General features: G+C 62.8%; 2 protein-coding genes across 2 annotated transcripts; both read right to left on the bottom strand.

The window, feature by feature from the left end:
* Window positions 1-804: 804 nt before the first annotated feature.
* Window positions 805-4,267, bottom strand: UPK1A (uroplakin 1A). The gene is made up of 8 exons (XM_090052579.1): window positions 4,213-4,267; window positions 3,439-3,534; window positions 3,037-3,237; window positions 2,212-2,286; window positions 2,028-2,135; window positions 1,673-1,852; window positions 1,218-1,301; window positions 805-956 (listed from the first exon to the last, which is right to left on the bottom strand). The coding sequence occupies exons 2-8, from the start codon at window positions 3,499-3,501 to the stop codon at window positions 912-914; spliced, it is 756 nt and encodes a 251-aa protein (XP_089908705.1). The 5' UTR covers window positions 3,502-3,534; window positions 4,213-4,267; the 3' UTR covers window positions 805-911.
* A 659-nt stretch (window positions 4,268-4,926) lies between these two features.
* On the bottom strand, window positions 4,927-18,625 carry APLP1 (amyloid beta precursor like protein 1). The gene is made up of 17 exons (XM_090052415.1): window positions 18,467-18,625; window positions 17,197-17,337; window positions 16,587-16,716; window positions 16,361-16,473; window positions 14,211-14,389; window positions 13,755-14,005; window positions 11,906-12,036; window positions 11,714-11,788; window positions 10,820-10,978; window positions 9,691-9,819; window positions 9,522-9,621; window positions 8,759-8,923; window positions 8,421-8,444; window positions 8,262-8,326; window positions 7,577-7,645; window positions 7,314-7,457; window positions 4,927-7,030 (listed from the first exon to the last, which is right to left on the bottom strand). Exons 1-17 carry the CDS (start codon window positions 18,548-18,550, stop codon window positions 6,932-6,934), a joined length of 2,058 nt encoding a protein of 685 aa, XP_089908541.1. The 5' UTR covers window positions 18,551-18,625; the 3' UTR covers window positions 4,927-6,931.
* Window positions 18,626-19,135: the final 510 nt, after the last annotated feature.

Genomic DNA, 19,135 nt, shown 5'->3' with positions numbered 1-19,135 from the left:
CACCTCATGCTCCTCTAAATACTCCCACACCTGCTTTTACCCCCCCCTATGCCCCCTCACCAGCCCCTCCCCCAATTGCCCTTACTTCCTGGCCTCCCTCCTCCCCTTCCAGGCCAGGAGCCCCCCCAGTGTCCAGACGCCCAGGCAAACCACCCCCAGCTCCATACTAAAAAATGTTTTTAAACCCACACCCTTAACAAATAAAATGAGGGAAAACGGCTGCCAGGCCCGGACCCCTGGTTCGTTGCGGGTGGGGGGGCTAGGAGCACAGATGTCTGCATTGCCCCCACCGCAGCGCTATGGCTCAGGTTTCCTGGTGTGGCAGCCTGCAAAGGGCTGTGGCCTGCAGGATGGACCCCCCCTCCCTGCCCAGAATACCTGGGGGGGAGGGCAGGCTGTGGGCCAGTTGCACAGGTCGGTCCTGCTTTTCTGGTCTGGCCACATGGCAGGTGAGGGCAATTAACACCCCCCTCCCCAGCTTCCAAGGTACCTGCTAGACAGGATCCACAGGCCTGAGGGAAGGGAGCCAGGGTGCCTGGGTCCCTACAGCTTGCGGGGGTGGGCAGGGAGAAGGACGTTGAGAACCAGGACACCTGGGTGGGGGTGGCAGAGGGGGGGTGCCTGGGTCCTTTCTAGGTCCATAAGGGGAAAGGGAAGGGGAAGGGGAAGGGGAGGGTGAGCAAGGGAGTGGGGCTAGGATGCAGACACCTGGGGGCCCCTGGCTGTGAAGCTGGGTGGGGGTCACGGGAGTAGAGGACTCAGACACCTGGGTCGTCCCCCCACAGACCACACCAGAGGAGCAGCTTCAGTTTAGGGCTTTAATTCCATGTCACACGGAAATGGCCCGGGGGGGGCAGGGGGTCAATGCAGCCCCCAAGGCTCAGTAGCCCCCTGGGGAGGGTGGGGGGAGGTCACAGCGTGGTGTAGTGGTACATGCCCAACAGCATCACGGGGCACTGGTGGGGGAAAAGACACGTGTGAGACCCTGAGACAACCTGCTCCCCCATAGCAAGCCCAGGCAGCCCCCCCCCCCCAAACGCAGGTGGCCGGGCTCTCAACATAGGACAGGGAGAGAGCACCTGAGGGGCCAGAGCTGGGGAGAGCCCAGATGTCCGAGCTCCCAGCCCCCCCGCCCCCCCACTCACCTCCCAGAGCTAGAAAGACCCCAGACATCTCTCACCCCCCAGCCCTCCTCCGCTCCGAGACCCCCCACTCACGGCCAGCATGAGGATGGCGAAGCCAAACCAGGAGATGCCCCACGTGTAGCTATTCACTGCGTTCTCGATGTGTTCGAAGCAGCCCTGGGGTGACAGACCTGTTATCTCAGGGTGGCCCAGAGGCCTGGGGTCCCTGGGAGGGGGGCCAGGCACCCAGGTTCCCTCTGGCTCCCCGCTGCTTAGTGGGGAGATGGGGGTGATGGAAAGCCCTGGGGTGCTTCACTGCCAGGACACTTGGGTTCACTCCCACATGGTGGGGGGTAATTTACTGCAACAGGACACCTGGGGTCTGTCCCTGGTCCAAGCGGGGGGGTTGCCAGTCAGGAATGAGGGGCACTGTGACTATAAAAAGGCAGGGGGCTGCAGGCTGGGATGGAGGAGCACTGTGGGTATAAGGCAGAGGCTATGGTTTGGGGGAGGGGGTGAGGGCAAGGGGCACCCCACTCCCCCCGCACCTTGGTGTTGACGTAGTCCACGTGCCCGACGCGGCAGCCCTCTTGGTTGAGGATGACAAAGTTGGGGTCACGGCGGCAGCAGAGGAAGGGCCATGGCGCGGCCACCTCAGGGAACCGGGCCCTGAAGGCCGACGTGTTGTTCACCCAGTCCAGGGGCCCCGACGTGCCGCAGCACTGTTGCTGGAGGGGGGCAAGCAAGGGGTGAAATCCAGCCAGGATCGGGGCACACATCCCCCACATTTGGGGTCCACCTCCGCCCCAAATTAAAGTTGCACCTATAAAAACAGCAGCCACCGGTGGGGAGATTAGGGGACAGAGGTGGTCTGGGGCAGGGGGGCTTGCTTGGGGTCCCCACCTCCATCATGATGCGGTCCCACATGCGTGTGAGCTCGCGGCCCTGGTGTGACGGTGTCGCGTAGAATGACAGCATCTGCTTGGTCACAAGCCGCGGGTTTGACACCACCTGGGGGAACAAGGGGGTGAGAACCCAGACATTAGCCTCCCCCCCAACCCCCCTCCGGGAATCCTGGTGCACTCACGAAGTCGCGGTGTGTGTAGGATGTGATGCACGAGGCCGACTCAAAGATGTAGACGATGACCATCAGTGCCAGGTACTGGGGGGAGGGGGGCAGGCATGAGAACCCCCTGGGAAGGGGGGGCAGGAACCTGCAACCCCCACCATGGACCTCCACATGCGCAAAGCTGTGGGCCCCTCCAGAGCCTCCCTGGCTCCCTCCCAGCCCCCCTGGATCCCCCAGCTTCAGGGACCCCCCCACCCTGTCTGGACCCCTTAGCCCCCTCCAGGAGCTCCCAGACCCCAAGACCCCATAATCCTGCCCAGACCTTCCCCAACCCCTCCCAAGGACCTACCCCTGCACCTCAGACCTTCCCCCCACCCAAGAGGCCCCAGGACTCCCTTCCCCAAGACCCTCCAACCCTGCCCAGACCCCCCCCAAAGGACCCCAACCCCTCCCAGTTCACCCAGGACCCCCTCCAGCCACCCTGCCCCCCCCACCCTAGGAGCCCCAGGATCCCCCACACCCCCCAGCTGGAGAGCCCAGGCGTTGGGGCACCCAGGTACCCCCAACACCCTGGCTACAGAGGTCCTGGGGGTGGTGGGAGGTCTGGGGGCAGGGGGAGATCTCCCCCAACAAGCCCCAAGACCCCCTATCCTGCCACCTCCCCCACACTAGGAGCCCCAGGGCCCAGGCACCTTAGCTCCCCCCCACACCCCCAGTTTGGGAACCAGGAGTGTGGGCACTCATCCCCCACCAACTGAGTGGGGCTGGGGGTGCTGGGAAGGCTGTGAGGGGAGACCTCCCACCCCACAAGGAGTCCCCCACCCCTGCCTCCCCAGCACCCACCACCATGAGCAGCGGGCGGCTGCCCCGTGCCAGGGCGATGATGCCCAGCACCCCCAGGCAGAAGAAGGCAAAGCCACAGAAGATGGCGATCCAGGCACCCGCGTAGACATCATCCTTGCCTGACACCCCCAGGATGGGGTAGACCTTGTACTGGTCGGCCGTGACCCAGATGGTCTCCGCGTACAGTGCCAGTCCTGCCAGCTGCCCGGGGGGGTGTATGGGGTCAGGGCGGGTCCTGCAGGCCCCTGGCCAAGGACCCAGGAGCCTGGGCACCCTCATCTCCCCCACACCCCCCGGCCCGAGGACCCAGGACCCTGGGCCACCCCCCCTTAGAGCCCGCCCCCAACCCCAAGCCCAGCTCCGCGAGGGGCAAGCCTCTGAAGCCCCGCCCCCACCCCTCACCAGGATAACGAGGTTGCCCAAGATCAGCAGCCCCAAGACCAGGGGGTTCCCCTTCTCTGCCATGACGCCACTGAGGAGGAGGGTCTCTGTCAGGCCCTGAAATGGGGGGTGGGGGTGAGACACCGGCGAGGAGGGAGGCGAGGACCCCTGGGTCCCATTTGGGGGGGCAGACATCTGCATTTTCTGGGGGGGAAGTGGGGTGGCTCCCCCGCTATGCTAATACAAACCTCATTTGCATAACACGTGCATAGCCCCACAGCCGCTGAGACCCCTCAAGGCAGGGAGGAGCCCCCCCCGCCGAGGGTCCCTGCCTCCCCCGACCGGCCCGGCCGGATTCCTCGGGGCGGGCAGGGCTGGGGCCCGGGGTGGTTTTTCAGGCTAATCCGGAACCAGCCCCCCGGGCAGCACCGCTGACACCCCCGGGGCAGAGACCCCAGGCGAGCCCGCGTCCCCGGACTCCGGGCGTGGAGGGAGCCAGGTGCCCGCGCCCCGGGCAGGGGCCCGGCGACCAGGCCGCAGCCCCCCGAGCTGCAGCCAGCCCGGGATCGCCCCCCACCCAGCCCCCCGGAGTGCAGGCTCCCTCCTGCTCTCAGCCCCCCACCCATCCCTTCCCGGGAGCCCGGGCTCTCAGCACCCCCAGCCCCCGGACAGGGAGAGACTCCCCCCGCTCCGCAGGGCGCCCAGGACCCCGAGCTCGAGACCCGCCCCGCGAGCGCTCCCCGCAGGTGCGGAGCGCCCGGCCCGAGAGCAAGGCAGCCCCAAGTCCCCACGCACCTGCGCACTCCACCCAGCTCCGTCCCGGGCCGACCCCCGCCGCCCGCTTTATACCCGGGGGGGACGGACCCGGATCGGGCCCCGCCCTGCCCCGCAAGGGTTAATAAACGGCGGGCGGGGCGGGGGGCCAGACCAGCTGGACCTCGCCCCGCTCCAGTGCCTCCCAGTGCTCCCCGAGCAGGGCAGCGGGGACCGGGACATCTGGGGTCTTTCTGGGGGCTGGGAGCCCGCTCTCTCTAGCGCCGGGAGAAGGGGGGCAAGGACCTGGGGGTGAGAGCAGGGGCAGCCCGGACCCTAGGGTCTTCGTGGAGGGGGAGCCCTCCGGCTTCTCCCCAGGTCTGCGGGTCATCGGGGGGGAGCCGGGACACCCGCCTTCTTCTTCGGGGAAGCACTTGAGAGAAGGGGGGGCTAGAAGCCCGGGCCCTGGGCTGGGGGAGGGGAGCCCCCACCCCAATACAGAGGGTTGGGGAAGGGGGCAATCCGGGGGCACTGGCTGGGGGTCGAGGGCGCCCCGCCCCCCCGGGGAGAGCTGGGGCCGGGGTCAGTGCCAAGACCCCATCCAGGGTCCACTGCTGGGGCATGACTGGGGACCCGGGGGGGCAGATGGACGCCTGTGTCCTCTCCAGCCCCCGGGGGCAACCCCAGCTTGGGGCCCGCTCCTGACATCGCAGCCTAGTGAAGCCCCCCCCCCCAGTGAGCAGACACAGGCGGGGGTCGGTGTAAGGAAGTGACAGTTTATTCATTAGTCAGGAAGGGGCGGGGCTGAGACCCCCCCCCCTTTTTTCCAGTCATGGGGGGGCAGGGGACACTAGGCCACGCCCCCTCCCTCATTGCGCTGTGCAGTCAGGGCATGGAAGGGTTAAAGAAACACGCAGCAGGTAGGGGGCAGGGTCTCTTCTAAGTCATCACGGTTTATAAGTAAGGGGAGAGATCACGGCTGAATGGGGGTGCGGGGGTTCATCCTAGTCCCGCCCCCCAGAGAAGTGGGACGTGCCCAAGTGCATGCCACACCCTCCACCACTGAGCTGGTATATTCCATTATGGACAGCATTCCCCCCTGCAGTGGAAGAAGATGGTTTAGTCCTCCAGAACCCTTCCCCCCCTGCCTGGGGAAGGAAGGTGATACCTCCCAAACACCCCCCCCACTGGGTTAGATGGTATAGTCCCACTTCAACCCTCGCCCCCCTACATTTGTACCTCCCAAATGCCCGTCCTGGGGGGGAATAGGAGGGTAAATGGTTTATTCCAAGCAGAACCTCCCCGCCTTTTCAGGTGGGCACAACGTTCTGTTCCAAACACAACTCGTCCCCCCTCACATTGGCATATGGTTCATCCCAAATGCACCCCATATAAAAGGTGGCTGGACATTCCCCCTGCTACAAATGGTACAGTCCTTTAGCTCCTCACCCCAGAGATGGTACAACCAATTGCCCCTCACCTTTACAGAGATGGTACTGTTCAACACCCTCCCCCCTCTCCCCCCCTAAGCTGGGGGGGGCTCTTAAAGGCCCAGGACACATAAAACAGCCAGATGAAAGTGCATGTGTGAGTGCGTGTGTGTCCCGGATGCCTGGGTTCCTTGTGTGTGTGCAAGTGTGGACCCTTCCCCCGAAAAAAATAACGCCTTTAATTAATTAAAAGGAACAGACAGACAGATGGAGACAGACAGATGATGAAGACCCGACGTGCTTAGAGCTGTACGCGGAGAAAATAAATTACCCTCGGTTTCCTTTACCGTGTTAATAACCCCTCCAGCCCCCCTCCCTGGACAAGGTAGGATGGTACCTCCCAAATCATCCCCTCCAGTGCAGAAAGATGGTATGTCCTAAATTGTACCTCTACACCCCTGCCAGGAGTAAGATGGTATGTCCCATTCCCCCCACCAGGTGAATGAGATATCCCACATCTCCTCTCCCCCTTGGAGGTGGGCAGGATGGTACATCCCAAATGCTCCCCCTCCCCCCCAACAAATACAAGGGGGTGAGACTGTACAGCCCAAGGGCTCTCTTCCCCGTGGAGATGAGATGGTACATACCACATCTCTCCACCCAGGGGAGGATAAATGGTACATCCCAACCCCCCTTAGAGCAAGGGGATAATGATATAACCCATCTTCCCCTTCAGGGAGTAAGATGGTACAGCCCATCTCCCCCTGCAGGGGAAATGAGATGGTATATCCTAATTCCAATCTCCCTCTCCAGGTGGCTGAGATGGTACAGTCCACATTCCCTCTCCCCCTGCATCCCACTAGGGGCTGTGGGGCAGCTCCCAGGATGTATTGCAGCCCCCCCACAAGGGCCCCTCTGTCCCAGAATGCATTGGGGCAACCTCCAGGATGCAGTGCAGTGATGCTGCATGTACTGGGCCCCCCAAGGATGTATTGCAGCCCCCCACTGGTCTCTCTGTCCCAGAATTCACTGGGACAACTCCCAGGATGCATTGCAGGGCCCCCACCATGCACTGGGCCCCTCTGTCCCAGAATACAGTGGGGCTGAGCCCCTCCTAGGAGCTGCAGGACCCCCCCAGCATGCACTGGGGCAGCTCCCAGAATGCACTATGCCCCCCCCTTCCCTGGAGGGTGCTATGTGGGGTACCTGAGCCAAGCAGGGGGGTGGAGGAGGGCTGGGGGGGTTCCTGGCAGGGGGTGGGGGGGGCCAGGTGGGGTTGGGGGTGGCCCCGGGGCTAAGCCCCACCCCCTGCCCCACCCCGTGGGAGGCCCTCAGTTGAGCTCCTCGAAGAACTTGTAGGAGGGGTTCTCATAGCCGTGGGTCTGCAGGCGGCTCAGCTGCCGCTCCTCAGGGCTCACCATGGGGTCCACCTGGAGGGATGGGGGCGGAGTCAGCTGGGGCTCCACCCCCTGCCCTGCCCCTCCCCACCTGGAGGGGAGCCTCTAGGGGCAGCCAGGACAGGCCTGGATTCCTGGGTTCTTTAGAGGGGAACGGGGGGGACCCGGACACCTGGGTTCCTTGGAGGGGGGGGCCCAGAAACCCGGGGGCGTTGGGGGGTGGATGCCGGGGTTCTTTAGGAGTAGGGCAGCATGGGGAGGGTCCCGGGTGCCTGGGTCCTCTCCCTGCCCTGGGGGCGAGGGGCTCTCCCATTACCTCGACGATGCCGTGGCTGATGGTCCCGTACGGCTTGCGTCGCACCATGAGCAGGCTGATGACAATCACCATGGCAACAGCCACAGCCACCACCAGCAGGCCAATCAGGGCGCCCCGATTAATGGTGACCAGCGTGTCAGGCTCCTGGGGGCGGGACACAGCAGCCTGAGCCCCACCCCACATGGGGGGGACCCCAAGCTCCGGGGATTGGGAGGACCCCATTGCGGGGCACACACCCGAGGGAAGCCCTGTCCCCGACTCACCAGCTCGTCTCGTTGGATCTCGGGGGGCTTGTAGGCCACGCGCTTGATGTCCCTGGCCGAAGTGTTGAGCTGGGTGGTGAGGGGGGGAGGGATCAACACAAAGAAGAGCACTGTGGGTAAACAGGCCCTGCCCCCTCCACAGCTCCCACAATGCCCTGCATACTCTGGGGAGGTGAACTCACACCTGGATCCTGATATGCCTCAGGCCCAACTCCCTGCTGAAGTAACCCTTGCAGGGAAGACACATAGTTCCTACAGTGCACCTGGGCTTGGGTCCTCTAATATCCCACAATGCTTGCACTGGGCTACCTGCCAGGCTGCAGGCAGGCAATGCTTAGCTGCTCCCACAATGCATGGTGCCTTATGTCCCACAATGCCCTCCCCCCAGTATCCCATAATGCCCTGGGCCCTTCCATATCCTACGGTGGCCTGGACCCTCCTCCCCAATCCCACAATGCCCCAGACCCTCCTGTATCTGATAATGCTACCCTGACACGCCCCGCTTGCCCCTAATATCCCACCATGCCCTGGGCCCTCTTGTATCCCACCATGCTGTAGACATGCCCCCCTAGTATTCCACAATGCTTCAGACCCCCTCCAGTATCCCACTGTGCCTTGGGCCCCATCCCTGGTATCCCACCATGCCCCAGCTCCTGTATCCCACAATGCCCCAGGCTGTGCTCACCTTCTGCTCATACTGGTGCAGAAGGGCAGCGTCACTGGGTCCGTCTTCGTCCACCATCCCTGAGCCTGGTGGGGGGTGGGGGGGGGGAGAGTCACATGACCCATGGCCCTGTCCCACTTAAAGGGCCAGTGTGGGGGCAGGGCATGGGGCAGCACTCACCTTTCTTGTCCACTTGCTGGGAGTCTGCTCCATGGGGGATGGGGGGGGAAGAGAGCAGAGACAACGTGAGGTGGGAGGAGCCAGAGCCCCTGAGCCCCTCCCCTAACCCTAGCCCCACCCCTTCTGACCCTGAACAGGCTCCTTCCATCTCCCTGAGCTCTGGCTCTGTCCCCTATGGAGCTGTAGACCCGCCCCTACTGGAAGTGGCCCTGCTCCTTCTCTAAGCCCCTCCCCTTTCACTACTAACCACCGCCCCCAGAGTTCTAGCCACGCCTCTCGAGAAGGCAAGGCCCTGCCCTCCCCAGGACTGTCCAGGCCCCACCCCCACAGCCCCTCACCTTCCCTGGGGGAGGAGTCCCCGCCCACTGGAGGGTGGAGCCGGTGCTCAGGGGCAGGATCTTCACTGCTGTCCAGGGGCAGGAGCTGCTCAGTGGTTCGGGTCTCAGAAATGGATGTGGTGAGCAGGGCACCGGCTCCGACACGCTCTGCCCGCAGCAGCTCCTCTGGGAGAGTGGGAGGCATCATGGGGGGGTTCCAGCTCCACTCACCTCCCAAATTACCCAGGCATTCAGGCTGTGAACACCCCCTGCTCTCACCCTCCGCAATCCCCCCTCCCCTCCCAGAGCTGTGGGGGGCATTTAAATATTTGCCTCTGAAGCTCTTCAGAGCAGTTTGAGGGGAACAAGCCCGGGGAGGGGGCACAGAATGCAATGAGGAGGGTTGGGGGGGTATGGGGCCTGTGGGGGAGGGCAATGGGGGGTGTAGTGATCTGAGGACTCGGGGGCAATTCGTGGGGCAGGGGATGAGGGATCTGAGGTTGGAGGGGGCAATTAGATAGGGTAGGGGGCACTGGGGGGAGCTGGAGATGTGGGAGGCAATACAGGGTTCTGGGGACATATGGTGGGCAGGGGGTCACTCGGGGGGGGGGAGGGGGCTGGGGACATGGTGGAGCCAGGGGGACAATAAGGGTCCTAGGTGCACATGGGGGAGTTGGGGGGAGCTGTAGGGAGATGTGGGGGGGCTGGAGACACATGGTAGGACCAGGGGGGCAATAGGGAAATTATGGGGTATTTAGGGGCTGGGGGGCAGTGGGGTACTCACGGATTTGGGCACGCAGATCGCTGGACAGGCGTGGGCTCTTGTCCAGCAGTGCCAGGCTCTGGTTCATTCGCTCCTCAATGACGTGCAGGTGGGTGTAGACCTGGGGGAAGCCAATCAGGTGAGGTGAGGAGGCAGAGTCATGGGCAGGGCCAAGGGGGACGGGACCTACCTGGAACTTCATCTGCTCAGCCTTCTGGGGGTCGACGGCGCTGACATGCTGGTAGTGACGCAGCGTGTGGCGCTGGTCTCTCTGCTCCGCCCGCAGGTAGCGCCGCAGCGCCTGCAGTACCCGCTCCGGCTGGAGGGGTGGGAGGAGAAGCACGATCTAGAACCTGCAGCCCAGAGCTAGAACCTGGCCTGGATCCCAGCACCTGGGGCAAAGACCCCACAGCACGGGTTCTGGCTGGGGTGAAGGTAGACCTAGAACCCATTGCCTGGAACTAGAACCCATCCTGGAACCTGCCCCCAATCTAGAACCCAGACTGTTGCCTGCTAGTGGGATCTGGAGCCTGGCCTCCAACCTGCTGCAGTCTAGAACCTGGTTTCTAAGCTGCTGCCCCAATCTACAACCTGACTCGGACCCCAGCCCCGGAGCTAGAACCTGCCATACCAGGACTGACTAGTGTGCCACCTGCTCTGGCTGCAAAGAGGGGGGATCTGGAACCCAGCCTAGAACCCAGTGCCAGGAGCTTCAGCCTGGCCCTGCCTGCCCCCACCCATGGCAGCCTGCAGCCCCCAACCCCACTGGAGGCAGCGGGGGGACACAGAGCCTAGAACCTGATCTAGACCCCAGCCTAGAGCTGGTCCTGCCCTTTAACCACCTGCCCTTAGCTCTCCACTCCCAGTGGCCCCGTGTCCTCTAATCCAACTCTGCCCCCTGACCTGTAGCTCCTCCCCCACTACCTGCTTCCCCCTCACTTCCCATGGCCCCACGTCCTCCCCTACAGCCCCACCCCCTCCTCTTAGCTCTGCCCAATTATGTCAGCACACCTCCCTGTCACCCCACCCCCTCCCCTCTAGCCCCAAACCCCTCCCCTTAGCTCTGCTCCAATCATGTCCACATTTATCGCTTCAAGCCCCACCCCTATAACCCCACCCCCCAGCCATACCCCACCCCCTTATCTCCACCCCAATATTCCCACCCTTCCCCATGGCCCCGCCTCCTCCTCTATGATCCACCTCCAATCATGTCCCCAACCCTTCCCCTCTTGCCCCACCCCATCCCTTTGGCTCTGCCCTAATTGTGAGCCCACCACTCCATGTGACCCCACCCCCTTCCCTTAGCTCTGCCTCCACACCTGGGGGTTATCGGTTTGCAGGGCGCGCAGGTAGCCCTCCAGGGCCAGGCGCCTGTGGTCGTTGAGCAAGGCCACCACCCGGGCCAGGTGTGTCTCCACCAGGCGCTGCCGCTCGCCAGCCACCTGCTCCTCCAGCGTCTGCAGAATGGACTGGAAGTGCTGCCCGAGCCAGGGGGCACAGCCTCAGCAAGGGGGCAGGGAAGCTGAGGCAGGGAGCACCCAGGGGGTGGGGCCTGGGAAGATGGGGGCAGGAAGGGTTGGGATAGAGGGGGCAGGGCCAGGGAGGGCTAAAGGCAGAGAGCACCAAGGGGTGGTCTCAGAGTGAGCTGGAAGAAAGATGGGGCTAGGGTAGAGGGGACAGAGCTAGTGGTCCCCCAGGGGGTGAGGCCTCAGCCCAGGGGCAAGGCAGGGCTGGGGGGGTGGAGCTGGAGGCCACCGAGGGGGCAGAGCCTGGAATAGTGCTGGAGCGTAGTGGAGGGAGGGAGCAGAAGGTGGGGCTGGAGTCTTAGGGAGGGTTGGGAGACAGTGGAGCCAGGGGGCACCCGGGAATGGGGCCTGGAAAGGGGTTGGGTTAAAGGCAGCAGAGGCAGGGAGCACCAGAAGGCAGAGCTTCAAGGAAGGGTGCAGGACCCTGGAAAGGCTGGGAGAGGGGGCAGAGCCAGGGGTCATCCGGGGGTGGAGCCTCAGCCCGGTGGTGGGATGCAGAAAGGGATGGAGCCTGGGGGCAGGGTCACAGAACAGGGGGGTGGTGCCACTTTAGGGCCCTGGTCCAGCCACTGCTGACAGCCCCCAAAGGGAGGAGGGACTAGGGGCGGGTCCAAAGACCCAACTTCCTCTTGGACAGGGTCGGGGTGGAGCCACAGGTCCTCTAAAGGGGTGGGGCTGGGTCCTCACCTCATTCAGGCCCTGCCGGTTGGCCTTGGGCAGTTCCTTGGCCCCGTTGTCGGCCTCAGCCCACTCCTTCATCACCTGGAGGAGGGAGGGTGGGCTGTCATTGGTCCTGTCCCCACCCAGGAAGCAGTGTGTAGCGGGGGGGTGGGGGGGTGGAGGGTTGTGGGTCCAGTGAGGTCCCAGGGGATGTCTGACCTCATTGATCTGCTTCATGCGCCGCTCTTCCAAGTCCATTTTGGCACGCAGGAAATTGGCGTGTTCACTGCCATCGCCCGGCATCTCAAAGTAGATGTCCACCCCATCCGTGGGGCGTGGTGTGGGGGTCACTGTGGGGGGCAGGGGCACATCAGCATGCTGCAGGGGGCCCCAGAACCTCCCGAGGCTCTTGCACATCATCTACAGCCCCCTAGTGGCCCCCGTTGGCCACTGCAGCCTCCAGATGCATGCCTGATGCCCTCTGTGGGTCTTTGGTTGGCCACTGTGGGGTGCCCCCTAGAGCTGTCCAAGTCCCCTAGTGTCCCACCATGGCCACAGCCCCCCAGATGGGAACCAGTGCCCTCCTAAGACTAGTGCAATGGGTCAAGAGCCCCCTAGTGGCCCCGGTTGGCCACTATAGCTACTGGCTAGAGGAAGCCCTGGTGCCCCTGGAGGGGCCTGTAGGCCACTGCAGGCACCTCCTAGAGTCCCCCCTGCCCTGTTGACACCAGTGGCAGGTGGTGGGGGCAGGGGTCCAGCAGTGCCTGGAACGGCTGTGTAATGCCATACAAACATCCTATTGTGCTGCTGGGACCAAGCAAAAACAGCCCAGGGCCTGAGTGGCAGCCCCCCTTCCCAGTGCCAGGCTGAGCCATCCCCGCCCCCTGTTAGCCCCACCCCCTGTTAGCCCCACCCCCTGGCTGTGTGAGGTCCTGCTTCAGCCCTTAATGCAGTGTTGTGTCCCAGGGACTTTTCCAAAGGGACTCCCCATGCCAACATTCTGCCCCAGGGTCTTCTGGGAAGGGACCCCTGTGGAGGATTTCCATCCCCAGTCTCCTCCCTGTCTCTCTTGGTACTTTTTCTTCTTCTATCATTGTTTTCTTACCTGTCTATCACTCCAGTCGCTAAGCAACTAGCTCTGCTTACATGACCTGGACCAGGTGAAAGGAGGGTGAATCTTCTTATCTGTTGTTCTAAGCAGAGACCTCATGGCCTGGCAGGTGGGGTTGGGGGGAGCAGGGCTGGTAGCCCCTTTCACTCCAGGTAGTGATGATGCTTTTCTAATTGGTTGGCTAGCAGCCAAAAACTGCTGGCCTTCATTGGGCCCCCAAAGGTAATGTCAGAAGGTCCTATATAAGCTTAGACTGCCCAGGAGGTGGGGCAGAGCAGCCAGGATGAAGACACACACAGTACCTGAAACATCTGCAGCTCTCTCTCTCAAGATGCTGAAGTGAGTAAATGGTTGAATCCTATCTAGATATGTAGCTTGCTGTAACGCAGATGGTGATCAAAGGCTACCTAGACACACCACTGTTTGCTCTAAGGTTATTCTGTAACACTTCTCTATCTTGCAGCTTTCTCTAAGCTTTCCATCTGTAGCCAATAAAGTTCTTCACTGTACCAAGAGTGGTGGACTTGTTGGGAGAGGCATGCCTTTGTGTCCCCTTGGTGCGGCTGACTAAGGGAGGCTGTATTTTGTGCTTCAGGCTAGAGGAAGCACCCCAAGCTTTTGCAGTGGGCCAAGCATCCTCAAGGTCTATAAGGCTTATGTACCACAGGAGGCACAGGGCCAAAGACAGTCCAGACCCCTGGGTGGTGGCAGCAATACCCCCAGGCTTGCGGGTATGCTTCAAGGGTGGTGGGGGGGAGGGGGCAGCCAGATACAAGGTGCCCCAGGGAGGCACTCGGAGCTTGGCAGGTGGACAGGAACACTGAGGTGGGTGGTTCAGCATAGGAACACCCCCTACTTGCCCGCCAGATACCCTATGACAAGTTGTTGCCCTAGGACCTTCTGGGAAGGGACCCCCTAGGCCAGCATCCTACCCCAGGGCTTTCTGGGAAGCCTGACCTTTGACCTCCTCCTCAGTGGTCTGCGTGGTGGTAGTGATGGTGGTCTGGGTGATGCTATCGTCATAGTAACCAGGCTCCACGAAGTAGTCATCCCTCGTGTCCGGGAAGGGGTCATCTTCATCCTCCCCGAGGCCATCGTCAGTCTCCTCCTCTTCCTCCCCCAAGCCCTCATCCTCGTCCTCTGCCTCCTTCCCGCCTGTCTCCAGCGTTTCCTCCTCTGTGGGTGCCCGGCCTGTCGGGGTCCCCTCGCTTTTGGGGGGAACAGAGAGCAGAGTCAGCACTGCGAGCTTCCCTTGCCATAGTGCCATGGGGGGTGGTGGCTGTGAACTTCCTTCACAGCAGTGTCATGGGGGACAGCGTTGTAAGCTTTCCCAGAAACAGTGTAATGGGGGGAGAAGGTTCAGAGGCTGCGAGCTTCCCCGCAGGAGTGCCCTGAGTTGCCCTGCCCCCTCACCTGTGCTCAGGCTCCTCTCTCAAGGGGGCAGGGCTGCTGGGCAGAGCCGAGGGCTGATCGAAGGGCCCTGGCGGGGGCCGGGGGGGACAGCACACATATTCCACGCCCCGGAAGTGGTCGGCCCCACAGGGCAGCAGCATCCCATAGCTGTGCAGCTCCAGCCCCTCCATGCCACAGGCCTGAGAAGGGCATAGGGGGAGGAGAAGGAGGGAGAAATTGGCTGAGACACCCTCACACAAGCCTGCAATGGTTCCTCCTGGTTGGAAATGGTATCTCCCAAGATGCCCTTTTTTGTATGGGAATGGTATGCTCCATACGCCCCTCCCTGCACCCCCAGCAGTGATAGCCTTCAAAGACCTGAATAGCAGTTCCCCGCCCATGGTATCTCTTCAACTCCTTCCCATGACCAAAAGAAATGGTATCTATGCCCCCTCAAGATCTATGGTATCTCCCCAACTCCCCCCCCTCCCACCAAGGGCAATGGTATCTTCCCAGCACCCCCCCACCCAAATGGTATATCCTCAACTTCCTCCGCACCTAAGGGTAATGATATATCCTGAACTCCCCGCCTCCCTCCAAGGGAAATGGTACATTCCCCCCACAAACTAGCTGTATTCCCCCCCCACCCCAGGGCTATGCTATCTCCCCAACCCTTTCTTCCTCCCTTCCAGGGAAATAGTATTTCTCTAACTCCCCACTACTCACCACCTCCAAGGCAACTATACCTCCCCCACTCCTCCCACCAATCACAATGATATCTCCACAGCTCTCTACCCCCAAGGGAAATGGCATCTCCCAAACTCCTCCCCTCCCCCAGGGGAAATAGCTCCCCAGTTTCCTCCCCATAGGATATAATTATATCTGCCCAACCTCCTATCCCAGGGGCAACAGTATCTCCCAACCTCACCCCCTAAAGTAGCAATTGTGTCCTCCCTGCTCCCCACAATGGTATCGCCCGGCCCCCCCCACAGGGCAAATGGAGGTGGTGGGGAGATAAGGAGATACCAAGGACAACTCCATGTTCCCCATCAAAAACATTTAATAGAACATAATTAAAATGCTAATTTAAACATGTATACCACTGGTGGGATTCCTTTACCCACCAACCTAGGCCAAAGAAACCCTACCAACGACTACCCACTCCCTGCCCCAAAAGACAATGGCATATCCTATGCACCACCCCAACTACTGTATCTCCCAGTACGTGCCCAAATCCCTGCCCAGTATCTGCTCTAGGGCAATGGTATCTCCCAAGACCCCCCCCCCCCCAGCAATGGTCACCCCCAATCCCCACCCCTACTGCCCCAGAGCAATGGTATCTCTCAATATCCACATCTCCACAGCAATGGTAACTCCCAATCTCACCCTCCACTCCCCATACAGCTCAGCAATGGTGGTTTATTCCCATACCATTAGTATAGGGTATCTCCACCCCAACAGAGCTCAGCAACGGTCTCCTCCAATACCCCCTCAAGGCTCATGGTGTGTCCCAATATCCCCCCCATAAGAATGGTAATCCCTCTACTTCCTCAACTGCCCAAAGCACCCCCTCACTACCCCCCCATCACAGCAGTGATATATCCCCATATCCAACCCAGAAATGGTATCTGCTAATACCCCCTCCTCAATAGTGGTCACTCCCAACCCCCCAGCTGCAGGGCAATGGTATCTTCCCACACTAAGGTCAATGGTATGGTCCAAAATCCCCCCATCACCCCTTACTGCATCAGAACAACTGCCCAGCAACTCATAGCAATGGTATGTTCCTATCCCACCCTCCAAAGCCAACTGTAGCTCCCAAAATCCCCACTGCCCCTCTGCAGCAGAATAATGCCCCCAGCCTCTCAAAGCAATGGCATGTTCTCATCCTCCCATTCAAGACAATGGTATCACCCAATACTCCCTCAAATAAGGGTGACCCCCTATCCTCCCACTGCTTCAGAGCAATGGTATCACCCCCCACCCTTTTGGGATCTCCCAAAACCAGGGCAATGGTCTCCCCCCCATATTGGAAATGGTATCATCCGCTTCCCTTGCCCCATAAAAGGATGAAGGGGTGTAGTTGTAGGGGTGGGACAGGGTGGGGCTAAGGCTCCAGGGACAGGGCTTGGAACCCCAGGGGGGCTAAGACCTCCGGGGGCACGGCTCACCTCCTTGGCCACCCCGTGCCAGGCTACGTAGTTCTCGCAGGAGTCCATCTTCTCCTGGTGCAGGAACTTGCACTTGTCGGGCACCAGCAGCGCCTCGCTTACGAACTCGCCCACTGCGGGAGAAGAGGGCCAAAGTGGGGGGGAGAACCTGGGCATCTGGGCTCCCGGTGTGCCCCGCTCCCACCCCTGTCCCCCTGCCCAGAGAACCCCAGCGTCCGGGCCTTACCCAGGCAGCGGTAGGGCACAACAGTGTGGCGGTGGCCTCGGCAGCCAGGCCGCCCCTTGCGGCACCAGTTGTCAATGGTGACGGGCTCAGGGCCTTCCACCGCGCTGGTGATCTGCAGCTCTGGGTAGGCCTGGCAGTAAGGGCAGCGTCACCGCAGGGGAGAGGCATGCAGCAGACTCCCTGCCCCCAGTTTTGGCAGGATGGGCCAGTCCAATATAGCCACCAGCAGGCACCATGGGGTGTGAGGGCCACAGGGAGTGGGGGGAGCAATGGGACAGGCCAACATGACTGCCACGATGGGGGGCAGAATTGGTTGGTCAAACATGGGTGCCATTGGCATTGGGCACCAAGGGAGAATGGTCCATCACAGCCATGGGTGGTGCCGGGGGAACAATAGGACAGTCCAATATGGCCACCATTGTGGAGCGAGAATGCGTCAGTCAAGCATGGTTGCCATGATGGGGGGAAGTGATGGAATGATTCACCATGGCCACGGGATTGCGGTCCCTCGTGGAAGCCACAGGGGGCCCAACATGGCCAATGGGACAATCCGGCACAGGGGTGGAAGAGTGGAATCAGGCTGACCCGGGAGGGGGCAGGGGTCACGCACCTGCTGGCAGTAGGCCAGGGCTTGGCGGGCGGAGCCGAGGCAGCGGGGGGCGGGGCCAGGCCCAGGAGCCCAGCGCCCTGTGTCCAGGTCCAGGCGCAGAGCTGGCTTCCCGCACAGCCCGGCCACCTGCGGTGATGCGCCCTGTGGCAAGGGGTGGGGTCAGTGCCACAGGCCCCACCCCCACCCATCCCTCATGCAATGGGAGGGTCCTAGCCCCACCTTGCAGGCCACCCTGTGGTATCACCCACCCCCAGCGCAGGGGTCTGTCAATGGTATCATCCTATGTGGTCCCCACTCCTCTGCCAACACAATGGTCTCTCCCAGGAGCCCCCTCCCTCCACAGCAATGGTCTACCCAACACCTCTGGGGATGGGGGGGTTGGGAGTGAGAGGCACTGGCGGAGGGGGGGGGGGGGGGGGGGGGGGGCACATCCGGCCCCCTCCATATCTCCCTCTCCAAAGCAACCACCGGGATGTCGTTGCCGCGGTAACCGCTCCCTGTGGAGTTGCCAGGCTCTTCCCCGTCTCCATGGCGACCGTCTCCCAGGAGGAATTTTAAGTAATCCCCCGCCCCCCCCCCGCGGAGACTCTCGGGCGCCCCCAGCGGGGACAGACCCCGCGCCCAAACCTGCACTGCCTCCCCCCCGCATCTGCCCGGGGGGGGCGCCCGCATCCCAGAGCCGGAGAGAACCAGGCCGGAGTGGGGAGAGCAGAGAGAGCCCCCCCCCATGAATTATCCACGGGCACCAGCTGGCGGCAAGGGGGGCTGCGGGGTGGGGGGTCCCGACCCGTCCCCGGGGGATGCGGGGGCCCGGACGCCTGGGCTCCTTGGCGGGGGCAGGGGGGCTGGAGCCCGGACGCCAGCGCCCCCCCTCCCCCAGCCGCGGGAACAAAGGCGGAGCCCCCCCTACCCCGCGCACACAGGCCCTTTGTGGCGCTCGGTGCCAGCCGGGGACGGGGCAGGGGGGAGCCGGCACCTGCCCCCCCGCGCCGTACCGAGCGCCCCCTGGCGGCTGCCCCCCGCCCTGGGGCTCAGCTGGGATGGAGCCCAGGCAAGGGGGTGGGTGCGGGGGGCCCCGGGCGCGGGGAGCGGGGGACTCCCGGACGCCTGGGTCCCACGGCCAAGGTCACCCCTGGGGGGCTGCGGGGAGGCCCCGTCCTGGCGGGGCTGCGGTCGGGAGTGCGGGGCACCGCCGTATAAAGGGGGGAGGGGATGAAGCTCGGGACGGGAGTGCGAGGCCGGCCATCCCCTCCCCTCCCCGTCCCCGCACCTGGGCGCCCCCCCGGGCGGGCGGCAGCGGCTGCAGCAGGGCCAGGGCCAGGGCCAGAGCCAGGGCGGCGCCGGGCAGCGCCATGGCCGCGGGTTCGAGTCGCGGGTCGGAGCCGCGGGCGGAGCTGGAGCCGCAGCGCCCGGGCCCCGCCCCCTGCCGAGCCCCCCCAGGCCCCGCCCCCCTCAGACAGAGGAGGGCGGACAACCCGGGCCGTGCTGGGCGTCGGCGCAGTCTTCTCGGGGGACCAACGCAAAGCATGGTGGGATCCCCACCCCCCAGCAGCACCCAGAGGTCATATCTGGAGCCAAGATGCAGCCAGCTCTGGGGTGGAGTTGGGTATCACAGCTGCATAGAACAGCACAGTGAAAGCCCCCCCCAGTAACTCAGCTGGACTGGTTCCAGTTGGGTAGTGGGAAAACTGGAGTCCCCCCAGACTCCAGCTGCACCCCACCCCCTCACAGAGGGAGGCATCTTCAAGTCCTAAGATGCAGGGCGCTCTGGTGTGGAGTAGCATGGAACAGCTGACAGCTGCATACAACAGATCTGACGGGGCACCACCCAGTAACCCAGTATACTAGTCCCAGTTCAGTTACTGGGAGGCCTGAAGCCCTATCTAGCCCTTTACCAACCAGCAACACAGAGGTTTGAGCTGGGGCCAGGATGCAACCA

The sequence above is a fragment of the Crocodylus siamensis genome, chromosome 6 (genome assembly GCF_052110815.1).
Source record: "Crocodylus siamensis isolate JL-2025a chromosome 6, ASM5211081v1, whole genome shotgun sequence".
Lineage (NCBI taxonomy): Eukaryota > Metazoa > Chordata > Crocodylia > Crocodylidae > Crocodylus > Crocodylus siamensis.
The sequence above is the reverse complement of the archived record's forward strand: the minus strand, read 5'-3'. Positions and strand labels throughout refer to the sequence as shown.